Below are 12,176 nucleotides of genomic sequence, written 5' to 3'. Positions count from 1 at the left end.
TGTGTGTGTGTGTGTGTGTGTGTGTGTGTGTGTGTGTGTTTGTGTATAATGCTAGAAGTTTGATGACCAGGCAATATGATACTTCTCAATTTTAGTGTGTGTTTTTACCTTCTTGTATGTTGTGCAGTGCCCACAAAGGACATCCATGTCCCTGGAATTATAGATGTTTTCTCAGCTAACCATGTGGGTAGTAGGAATCAAGCCTGGCTCTACTGCCTCTAATCAAGCCAGTGCTGTTAACCCCTGAACAATAGCTCCACCTACTCTTTCCAGTATTGGCTGCAGTAATATTTCTGTTAATATAGGCTCATAAACCAAAAACTGATAAACCTTATTGTGATCATGTCTCCACCAATAAAGAAGTTAATTTTATCTGTGGTAAAAATGTTGCAATATAAAACCAAAATTCAAAATCTTTTTAAGAGGCACAAAGGCAAAAATGTATGTACATCTTTGATATACATCATTTTTTGATATACCTCCCTCAAAGCTTGCTTTAAAGGGTATTGGAAGATGACACCAGCATTTGTCAGGGGTTTAACCCCTAGACTGAAAAAGTCATAATATCTTCAAAAGGATATGACATTACAGAATGAAAATAAAAATATAGTGAGATAATCACATTGCCATGTGAATATTAAGAATATAGCAGACAATGAGGACTACTGAAAACTCAAGAACAATGGCAATGGGTTTTTGATGCTACTGCACGTACTGGCTTTGTGGGAGCCTACGCAGTTTGGATGTTCACCTTCCTAGACCTGGATGGAGGTGGGTGGTCCTTGGACTTCCCACAGGGCAGGGAGCCCTGATTGCTTTTTGGGCTGACGAGGGAGGGGGGCTTGATCGGGGGAGGGGGAGGAAAATGGGAGGCGGTGGCGGGGAGGAAGCAGAAATCTTTAATAAATAAATAAATAAATATCACATGAGAGATAAAAATGAGTCCTTTGAAAATACTTGCATTTAACACAACTTTATTAGGTACTAGTACTCAAACCAGTAGACTGAAATAAATAAATATCACATGGGAGATAAAAATGAGTCCTTTGAAAATACTTGCATTTAACACAACTTTATTAGGTACTAGTACTCAAACCAGTAGACTGAACATTGCCCTCAAGGAGTTCATAAGGGAAGCTGGATAGTAAGGTTGAGCATCCTGTGATGTCTCTCTACGTCAGCACGTGTTTTCAATCTCTTTGTCACTCAACTTCACATTTCCTGGACTTCCCTCAGGGAGACTGGAAAATGGCTGACCCAAGAATTTCGTCCTGCCCATCCAATGTAAGATTTGCCATTTGAATGTCAAGGATGTCTAGTACTTTGCAGATTTAGTTTTGTGAATTCGTAACTGTAGTGCTTGCTCTATTTACACCTGGGCTTCAAGAAAGACAAAGCAAGGTGGACAACTGCTTGGCTTTGTTCCAGCCCTGTGGAGTTTATGGATCTGTTGGCAGAACATCTTCCCTTCAGGACTGAGTTGGGGTCCAGAAGACGGATGGGCTAGGTGGGAATCCTATGTCTTGTCCACCTGGGCTTGCTCCCTGCTGTTCCCCGGACCACGGAACCACAGTGTCCCTTTCTGTGATGTCATCATCAGCATGGTAATCCTAGTAGAGATGAGGTTTGGCAGTTTCTAGAAAGTTTCTGGAAACTATATAAACTATGAACTCACATTTTCCAAATAGCTTCCCTCTCCCACAGGCCCACCTTCTAAGAAGATGTGGAATTTCATTAGTGGTCAGGGGGCAGATTAGGCTGCAATCCTTAGGTTGAAGCAAAAAGCTGTTCCTTTGTGTCCTTGCTTAGCCTCACTGCCTCCTCCTCTAGAGTTAAAAGAAGCCCCGAGACAGGAAGTCCTTTGACTCTGTGTGTATTGTGGACACTCTGGGGAAGTGTCCTCTCTGCAAGGTCACAACCCTAGGAGGGCTTGTGCCTGATGTCATGCAGTCCTAGTACCATACATGGCCATGGCTGAATCAAGTTTAAAACTCATAGAAACAGATTTCTATGTTTGGACAAAAAAAATAATGTGCAAGTAAATCTGAGCCCAGAGTGAAATGATTTTCTGCTCGCTTCTCATCAGCCCCATCCTTACTTGACAGTCCCAGTGGTGGGAGCTAGCTCAGTTGCTGTGTCTAGGTATTGTAAGCTAGACTGCAGAGGGTCCCAGCACTCAGTCTAAGTTCATCAAGCCGAGGAGGGCCTCTTGGTTGTGGATTTGGGGCTGGTATAAATCGCCATACTCCATTGGCACTATGTGGGGCAAAACAGAGATCTGGTTTTAGGTGTAGGCTGTTCATTGTTTCTGGATGATAGTCTAATCCAGCGTCATAAAGATTTTTTTTTATGGTCTCAACTAGTCCCCTTTTCTAATGCCTTCTCCCTTCTCCACATAACTCCTACAAAATATCAAATAAAATGAGAATTAGCCTCAGTGTAATCAGTGTGTATGGCACAGGTATGTGCATATGCGGCTGTGCTGATGTGTGTGTGCATATACGAAGACAGAAGGATGTTAGGTGGTTTCCTCAATGGTTTTCTGTCTTATGCCTTTGAGACAGGGCTTTTCACTGAATCACAAGCTTGCCATTTCAGCCAGGTCAGCTGGCCAGTGCGCTCTGGGATCCCTCTGTCTCTTCCCCCACATCATCAGGGTTACAAGATTTTACAGACATACCAAGCTGTTTATTTCGGTCCTGGCTATTCCAACTCAGGTCCTCATGCTTGCAGAGCAAGCCAGCTTACTCATGGGGCCATCTTCCCAGCCCCTTCCTAGGTTTTGACTACAACACATCTGCCATAATTCACCAACTTCTAGACTTTCAGATGTGTGCACTTAAAGGATGGTTCTGGTTTTGTTCTCGTGCTGAAGTCTGAAGATCAGGGCCAGCGAGTATAGTCTGGGGGGCGGGGGGAGCATTGGTGCTTCTTCTCTGGAGTCTAGTTCCCAGGTGAACCACAGGTTGGCTGAGAAGGACCAGGCTGGAGGGTCACCATGCCTCCTGTCCGTCTGCCTACTGAGACCCATGCAGGAAAGCTGTTGTGAGGAGAGGGGAGAGGTATAGGTTTTAACTCAGCCTGTCACCAGAGCTTTGCCCTCACCCTGTGACTAAAGCTGTATAGGAATGATTTCCTGTGCATGGTGATGGGCCAACTGAATAAACCAGACTCAGCCCAGCCCCATAGGCTAATGATAGGCCAAATGGCGCAGGCTTCTTCTGACCCTGTGCCTCAGACGTGGGAGACTGCATGCTTTTATCTCTCGACTGTCTCCATGCCCTTTGATTATAGTTCTGGAGTTTGAATGCAGAGCTTTATACGTGCTAGGCCAACTGAGCAACATTCTCAGCTTTGCTCTTAGTGATGAATTCTGTCAGGTGATTTCTTCTGAGAAAAGAGAACACGTGGACTCGGTTTTCAGTGTCCTCCTCCCCTTAGTGAACTTTGTGTGCTTGTAGAATGGAGAGCTGAATCGGAGGCTCAAGGAAGGCATCTGCCTCCTGGGAACACGGACACAGGAGGGCCTCCCTTTCTCTTTTTCCTACTGGGAAAGAATTAAAGTGTCTCAGACAAGTCTAATGAACTTAAACTTTCAAAACCAAAGGCTCCGATAAGAGACTTGAGGAAGGGGGGGTTGGGAAGGAAAGAGACTCAACTCTGGGGCATCATTCACTGGCAGATGGCCTTGAGCATGTCCTTGAGTCAGGGGGTCAATAAAGATGCAGCCAAACAAGCGTTGGTGTTGGAGCTGACCAGGTCTCCCTGGCTTGTGAGTCAGGCCAGCCCTGCAGGTAAGTGTGAGTCAGTCCTTGGAGCTGCCCAGGCGACAGCTGTGGGCACCAGAAGGATTTGCTCAAAGGTCTGCCGAGAGTTGTTTTGTCTTTTATCATGCGGTGCTGCTGTATCTAATGATCCTTCTCTCCATCTCCCCTCCTCTTCTCTCTCCCCGTTCTCATGTCATGTCTTGAAACCACTACTAAAGGTTCTGTCTCCCCCACGCCTTCCGTTCCCTCAAAAAGACCGCTCTGCATGGCAGCTCCCCACCGTCCACCGCACCCACAAAGACTCCCTCTACATGAGCTCACCAAAGCCTTACATCCCACCCAGCACCCCCATCCAGCAGGACCCCTCACTGCCTCAGCCCATCTCTGTTCCCCTGGCAGCTAGATTGGCTCCCAAAGGTGCAACGTGTCCTGGTTCATTGCTTTTGGGGTCCATGGTCCTTGATGCTTCCTCCCAGCCCCAGAAACACTATGTAGCCTCGAGATTAGTGTACAGTAAGAATGTGAGCTCTAACCCACATCGTGAGGCCACAGGGAATAAAAAGGTCAGCAGCTTATATGTCCCGTCTTTATCCAATAACATTTGCCAGGCAACATTGGAAACCTACCCTCCTGTTGCACGTGACTCAGCCAAAGACACTCCCTCGGAGGCTGCAGGCACCCAGGCACCAGCTCCCAGCCTTGTCCCTGGCACAGCCACAGCTAGCACAGGAAAACCACCCCCTGCTCCTCCTCCTGACCCTCCCAAGCTATTCTTTGGCCACTGCAAAGATGCTGGTAACCTTGGTGAGAATCCCACACTGGGGGCAAGGGCTTTGTTCCCAGATGCAGTGAGACCTCCCGTGCTAGGCCCCCAGGTTACCTCTGATCTCGAAAACCAGAAGAACAAAGAAACTTACCTTTTGCAGCCGTGTTATCCAGCCAAGGCAAGAAACTAGGAATGTGTGTGTGTCTTCTATGCTGTCTCTTTCAAAACCAGTTCGAGTGGCTCCCTTGTTCTCTGGGCTTCCCTACCGTCCCTCTCCTCGTTAGTGCTACAGCGCTCGAATCCTGAATTCTTTGTTTTAGACTGCCCAGCATAGCCTCTTCTGTCTCCCTGTCTCTTGTCTATAAATGTCTCAGGATGCCAGAGCGTGAAATTCATAGACTAGTGATGTGGTAAGATCGGGTGTTTGTATCCTATGAGACGGTGCTAAAGAAGCTGTGTTTACTCCCAAGCTTGCAGGCTGTGTGGCGGTTTAGTGGCGTTAGACACTGCCTGCTTGCCTGCCTGCGTATTCTGTTGTTTGCTCTCTTTCTCCCTCATAAAGTGTTAAAAGGATTCAAAAATACATGGATGGAAAGTGAACTTGGACGGGGCTCCCTCTGTGTCATAGAGTGTCAGGAGGCCAGCTGGCTAGCACTGGCTAGCACTGGCTAGCAGTCTCATGTACTCTGTGGAAAGGGCACTGATTAAATATTTCTCCAAGTGCATCACTGCATGTCCGTGCGCAACTGTTTAAATGTGGAATTCCTGCCTCTCTGCAGTCCCCTTTGCGTAACGACCCCTTATTTCCCACAGGATGCCACCTCCTCCAGCCAAGCCTCGTCTGAGGTAATAGTTGTCCCTCTCTACCTGGTTAATACTGACAGAGGGCAAGAAGGCACTGCCACTACTCCGGCATCTCTGGGGCCACTTGACTGCGTCCACACCATCCCGGCGACCACCCCTGCTGCCTCACCTTTGACCTTCCCCACACTAGATGATTTCATTCCCCCTCATCTGCAGAGGCGGCCCCACCACAGCCAGCCAGCCAGTGCTTGTGGCTCCCTCCCCCCTGCTAGCCAGAGGCCACCACCCTCACCACCACCTCCGCTGGTCCCTCCCATACCGGAGGACCTCCACAGAGGCTTGGAGCCTGACCTCCCGGGAGCTGTCTCAAGTACCGTAAGCTTGCTGGACCCCCCCCTTTCCCATGGCTTCCTGAATGTCTGCTCCTGGCAGTAAAACCCTCCCTTTCTCACTGAAGTACTAAGTTCTGAGGAGGCCTTGGCCACTGTGCTTGTGTGATGGCTGGCCCTATGTTTGCTGCCTCCGAGTGCATGCCTCCCCATACATCCTGTGGGCCATCTGTGACCGCTCTTGACTTTGAAGAACCTTCTCTTCTCTGCTCTATTGCAAATGCACGTCTTCCTGATGGAACTTTGTCTTTCCTTTGAGAAGCACCTGTGGCCTTTACTCAGACCTGACAGAGATCGCACTGAAGGCTGAGGAAAGCTGCAGGGTCCTGTGGAGAGCCGTAGGCAGGTGTGGAAATGATGGCGCGAGAGGTTGCGAGTGAGGAACAGTTTCCCTCTGGGCTGATTCCCTAAGTGAGCTCTCTTTTTAACAGAAGTACAGAGATTGGGGGGAGGGGCGGGGAGAAGAGGTTTAATTGAGTAAATGGATTGAAAACCTGTGTGTCAAGGCCTTCTCTCACAAGACAGATAATTACTAGGGCCCCTGAGGAAGAGGTCATTGTTATTTTGGCGACAATAATTGTTGGAAGTTAGAAGGTCTTGACAGTTCAGTGTGAGTCTCTTCGCAGCTGGCCCAGCTGCTTCTGGCACAGTATGTCTCCTTCCCCAGGAGCCCAGGATAAGAGAATCTGAATGTATGGCGTCATAAAGTGTAATATGAAGACACTCACGGGCCGTATGGTTCAGTGGGGTTGAATAGTCACAGTTCCCATGATGGGAACTCATGGTTTAGTTCAGCATAGGTGAAGTATTTGGTTACTGTTGGTTGCATTGCTGAGGACTAGTGAATGAAGAAGTTGGAGTAACTGGTTAGTTAGTGATGGCTTTATCCCTACCGGGTTCTAAGCAATTAGATTCCACAGGTACACTTACAACAAGCCAGAGCTCCTGCTCTTAAATGGTCTGGAGGAGGGGGTAGAATACATCCACTCTCTAGGCTAGAGAAGTCGAGTTTATATATCATGGATTTGGAAGGTCTAGGAAGGGGCTGGGGCCAGGGCCTCTCACTTGGTTGCAAGTATCTAAAGGGTTTTGATGTTGAGGCCATAAACACCACTTACCGATGTACAGTGAGCCGAGTATTTGCTGATCGAGCTAAGCATTTACTAGCATCCTTTTGTTGGAGGAAGGATGCTAACAAAACTAGCTTACATAGCTTGTTAAGCTGAATCAAATCAGAGAACAGGAAGAAAAGTTCTTATTTGGCTCAATAGGGAAATTGTAATGAAGTGTTAGGTACAAGGAAGCTTAGAACTATGACATCATGGACTGGACCTCTTCTCAGATCTTCAGATACAGCCCAGGGCAGTTAGACCAGGACCAGGGCAGCTGTAACCACGAGTTTGGCTCTTCTGTTTGAGCTTTGGAGCTCATCTCTGCTGCAGACTGATGTATTCCTCCCCTCCTAGGTGAATTTGAAGGCATTCTGCTTTAGGATGTACTGATATCTTGCTAGATATCTTGCTAGTGTGTTTCTCTGTGCAGCAAGCAGAGTAAGTCTTAGCAGAGTGCACTCAGATATTGCTATAAGCCATCCTGGTACGTACTCTGCTTTTGGGCATTTGTTTAGCTCTATGTTTGCATATTGGGGTTTGTTTTTTCTGTGTGTGTGTGCCAGGACAGATTAGTTGAGATAGTGTACACAATCTGTCCAATTTTCCTAATTGTTCTGCAGTAGACTTTCCAGAAGTTGACTTAATAACGTTTACTTTGGCTTTAGGTAACAGTAAGAGATTAAAAGCAGACTGCTTGACTTCCCCTCTAGATGCCCCGTGGGTGGCATCCAGGCCGTAAGTTGATACAAACCCCTCAAGCCTTGGAAAAAGATCTTACTCACAAAATTGAGCTCATAGAAGTTCCCTATCCAGGGAACATCTAAAAGAAAGCCCAGCCAAGGCATTGGTTACAAAGCCCCTACTGTGTGGCAAGAGCTGTCCAGGGTGCTGAAACCCGCACCTCTCCTGATGAACCTGCATTCTATTGCCACAAAGCTTAGCCCACACACTCCTTGCTGTCAGATAACTCCTGTCATTCACACAGTATTTTTCTGAGCACCTGCTACTTGCAGGGTATTGTGTTGCATGGTGGCAGAAGAGGGAGGCATGGGGTCCTTGTCTTGCAGGTGTATATGTAGAAGCTGTTTCTGAGCTTAATTTTTTTTAAAAAAAATAGCTACCAATATCTTGTTCTTAAAGACCTTTAAGAATGCCATCTTGCCAAGCATAATGATGCATGCCTAGAGGTCTACTTAGAGAATTTGATGCCAACCTGGTCTACTTAGAGAATTTCAAGCTAGCCTGGGCTATATAGTGAGAGCCTGTCTTTAACAAAAGAAAAAGGGAAAAGAATGCCCTCCTGGGACTGACGATATAGAATGTCTGCCTCGCACAGGCTCAGCCCTAAATTCAGTCCCCAGAACTAGGTCATGAGGATTGCCATCTTTGTTTTAAGGTTTGAAAGATATAAAATAAAAACTTTGCAGGATCTATAAGTGTGGCAGAGGAAACAAAAGGCTGCCATTATCCCCATCATCAGGTTATCAAAGTGTTAGTAATTTGTTGATATTTCTGGGGGCGGTCTCAAGTTTTTAAAGCCAGGATTCTCCCATGTCTTGGTTCAAAGAACTGTTATTTTGATGCTCAGTGAAGAAACCTCCCAGCAGGGTAGGATCCTCCTCAGATCTCAGAAGCCAAAGCTGCCGAATTTGCTCAGTGATTCTGAAGTTCGTAATAACTTTCCTGAGAACCATTATAAAGGGGTTCCTCTGTCCTTCTCTCATGATTTGTCTGATATCTCTCTATAGGGTGCCTTAACTTCCCTGACTTTTCCCACTTAACCAGTTCTCCTTCTTGGATCGCATCTGGAATTGCATGAGTTTTGCATGTTGTTCTATTTTGATTTGAATTTGCTTTTTAGTAACCAGATTGATACACAAGTATTACTAGGTGAAAATAATGAATGATACTGAGACTTTTAGCAACATGTACTTACCTTTCTTCTCTCCCCCCCGTTACTAATACCTACTAGGAGAATAAATTTCCAGATTAAACTTCTAACTGGTTACATTTTTGTTTATAGTTAACATTTTGTAGAGGTTTTTATTCCTTCTTCTTACAGAGTCTTCATTCTCGATGTCCTGTATTCACTCTTCTTTCTGATGTTTTGTTTTTCAGGGCAGTCCTTTATTAAATGAAGTCTCTTCTTCCCATATTGAAACTGATTCCCAAGCCTTCCTTCCAACAAGCAAACCGTCATCTGCCTACCCCTCCACCACAATCGTCAACCCCACCATAGTGCTCTTGCAGCACAATCGAGGTAAGGCAGTCTCTTGCAGGCTGTAGTCTGCAACTCTCCCCAACCCTGCCCCAGGCCATCCGTCCCAGCTCTTGGAGGACCCACAAGATTGATCAATCCTAGACAGAGGCCCCTGATCTGGAATGATGTCAGGTATCTGTGAGACTGGGCTAGTTCAAGTTCATTGCTGTGCCTTCGTCTTGTGTGTTTATCTGCAGACGGTTCATGTGCTAAAATGAAAGTGTGTGTGTGTCTGGTTCTTCGCTGTATGATTTGTGACGGGGCTTTGCCTCAAACGTGCCTGCAATATGTCTTTTAATTGCTGTCATAAAAGGACTGACTTCGTTCAAAGTAGTCAGTTTCTAGAAAGCGTAGTTTTCAATACCAAGTTTCAAAAGAGGGAACAGCGAATAGATGATTGTCTAGAATGTAGAGCGTGTCTTTGTGGCTCTGTACAGAGGCTCCTAGGCTGTCTTCTGGTTATTGGCTAGTCCTCCTCTCACAGCAGGCTCTGTGGTAAGTGGCCATTCAGTGGCAATCTCCTTGATGGAGACTCATATGTCTGTCTGCACTGCTTCCATCCACATGGCCCAGACAGCTCTGCCTAGGGGTTCTGATTGGTTCCTGTTGTTTCTCTGGCTGTTCCAGTTAGTCCTGCTGCATCTCTGAAGGGGCCTCAGGGTCAATAAAAAACCCAAGAGCTTTGAAGTAGTCATAATATATTTTTTACCTTTCTGCTTTAAGATTCAGGCAATGGTTCTAAATCCCAACTTTTCCACTTTGGAGTTGCATAGCGGAATAAACTTTGAGTTTATGAGAGTCCTTTTGCCACACGACATGGGACACTTTGAGGCCATCTCCCCGGAGAGGGCTCTTCTGCGTGGAACCCAGGGAACAGCATATCCTGGTTTCAGTCTTCTCTTGTCACCTTCTTCACCCACATCATAGTGTCCTCCCCTTCCTGCCTCTCCCTTAGGGAAGATGGGGCTGAAATCTAATTTCCATTGCTTTCCATACTGAGGAGAAGTTTCTCTTTCCTCCTTCTCACTGGGAAAGTCGATGCGTAAAACATTTTCTCTCACTTAAAATATGTTCTCTCAAATCTGAAATGGTTGCTTTAGTGGTTTCAGTTCTTTTTCTTTCTGTCTTTTTTTGCACTGTGTGGCCCCAGTGTTCTTTCAAAGAACAGAAGAGCGCTCCGTCTAAGTGGCCATTCTCCTTCTAGCCTTGCCACCCTCCCTGGCAGCTCCTCTTTGCCAGTGTCTGTCATGCAGAACAAAGAAAAATGCAGGAAAAAGCAAAAGCCTCTCTGTGAACTCCTTCATGACTCACTGTTCTAAAAAGCAAGTTGGTTCCCAGAAAGAAAGACACTTTCTTAAAAATCGGGATTTATTCCCAAGGCAACTTGGTTTTTGGGAAATGCCAAGCGTAATGTCAGCTGCTTTTGCCAAGTCCCTCTGACAACACCTACAGGGACGTTTTCAGGCACCAAAACGCCTGAGTTCCCTCTTTGTTTCTTCCTTGAATAAAGTGAAATTTTCTTATTCATCAAAAAGGACTTTTGGTTCCTGCCTTTATTTTGCCCAAGTCCTGTTTGGGGTTCAAAAATGAGAATTGTCCTTCAGAAAAGCATGAGAGTAACGGTGCTACAGGCTGATGGATCTTCTTTAAACTAATGAGTGGTTTCCCATAAAGAGAGAAAATATGGGTTCATCCCAGGTAAGGCAGGAGAGGTAGGGAAGTGGGAAGGAAACTCCATCAGTGGGGTCTGGAGCAGATGTATTTGGTACTGCTTGGAATGTACCCAGCCTAGCGTCTCTGCTTCTCCTCACAGAAGAACAGATTCTTAACTATTGCAAGGTTTCCTAAGGGGGTGATAACTTTATTCTATATCTGAAATTCTACTTTAGTCATCTTTTAAAATAATTCCATTTCTTTCTGTCTAGACTGTCACAGAGCACAGTTTGGCAATGACCCTGTCTCCCCCAGCCAGCCTCCTGCCATTAGGGACAAACAGGCGCTGAGCCTCTGGCCTGACTCTGGTGGCCGTGGACAGCACGGTCCCCTTTCCACCCTTTCTTGATCTTTCACGCCAGCGTGTTCAGGGCATTGCTTACCTGCAGTCAGCGAATCAGGGATTTGACTCAAGAAACCCGAAGGGCTGAAAGAGGCACATGGCCCCCTGCTCAGGACCTTTCTGCCTCTATTGTGTGTTGGATCATGAGAGTCTAGTTAACCTGCAGTTCATATTCAGGAACTCTGGGGATGGGATAGGAAAACAAGGTTCCAGAGTTATCGAAAGTTTATAGGCAGGCCATTGTGCTTGGCAATGGACCACCTTGGAAAGGAAGACCTTTATGGTTCCCAGACAGGTCTGTGGACAGGAACGGTCAGAGGATCCTGTGAATGAACAGCCATTGCACACCTTCGAAGTTAGGAGCGACAAGGAAGACCCGGCTGGCACCTTGCAGAACAGAATGTGGCACCCATAGATCCCTTTAGATACCATAGCACCGTGACATCACAGATCAGGAAACTGAGGCCACATGGTTACTTGATTGGTCATTGTCACATTGCAAGTCGCCCTCCCAGCTGAGCTTGATACTCACCTAGGCTCTAGTGCAGCTGGTGCGAGTCTCTTGCTCAAAGCTTAGGTGGCCAGCTGCCATGTCCACTGGCCTTGAGCTCCCACACTGCTCTGTTTACTTCTTCCCCAGACCAATTCTAGCATCAGAATAGGAATGCTGCCATGGGGTAGGAAAATGGCATGCATGGGCCAACCAGTATGGTCTATTTTTATCGCTCTGCTTGATATTTGGCAGCTGTAGAGGGTAAAGGTTACTTGTGCGCTTATCGAATAGTGAGTGCACACAGGATGCAGCCAACAAGACCTTGAGCTCCCCTCCACATGATTACCTAGGAGGGTGAGCAACTGCATGAAGGACGGTGGGAGAGGGGGGGTCACGAGGGTTGGGAAGAGCTGGAGACTGGAAGCTGGAGATTTGGGTTTTAGAACCAGATGTTCTTCAGTGTTATCTTGAGTAATCTAACCCCGTAGCCCCTAGCTAATGCTGATTATTTTTAGAATTTCTTTTTTAC

At 46.6% G+C, this 12,176-nt stretch overlaps 1 protein-coding gene across 11 annotated transcripts in view; it reads left to right on the top strand.

The window, feature by feature from the left end:
• The window catches only part of Sorbs1 (sorbin and SH3 domain containing 1), a 224,156-nt gene that overhangs the window by 132,957 nt on the left and 79,023 nt on the right, over positions 1–12,176 (top strand). For 4 of the 11 annotated variants that reach the window (XM_026781543.1, XM_026781542.1, XM_026781545.1 and 1 more), the window contains 3 exons: positions 5,347–5,379; positions 5,554–5,712; positions 8,957–9,098. In XM_026781543.1, the coding sequence (XP_026637344.1) occupies positions 5,347–5,379; positions 5,554–5,712; positions 8,957–9,098 (334 nt within the window). Of the gene's footprint in view, positions 1–5,346; positions 5,713–7,218; positions 7,222–8,956; positions 9,099–12,176 lie in introns of all 11 variants that reach the window. The other 7 variants (XM_026781547.1, XM_013348144.2, XM_013348143.2 and 4 more) reach the window with 4 other exon arrangements.

Source organism: Microtus ochrogaster, chromosome 8, assembly GCF_000317375.1.
Source record: "Microtus ochrogaster isolate Prairie Vole_2 chromosome 8, MicOch1.0, whole genome shotgun sequence".
Classification (NCBI taxonomy): Eukaryota; Metazoa; Chordata; class Mammalia; order Rodentia; family Cricetidae; genus Microtus; species Microtus ochrogaster.
The sequence above is the reverse complement of the archived record's forward strand: the minus strand, read 5'-3'. Positions and strand labels throughout refer to the sequence as shown.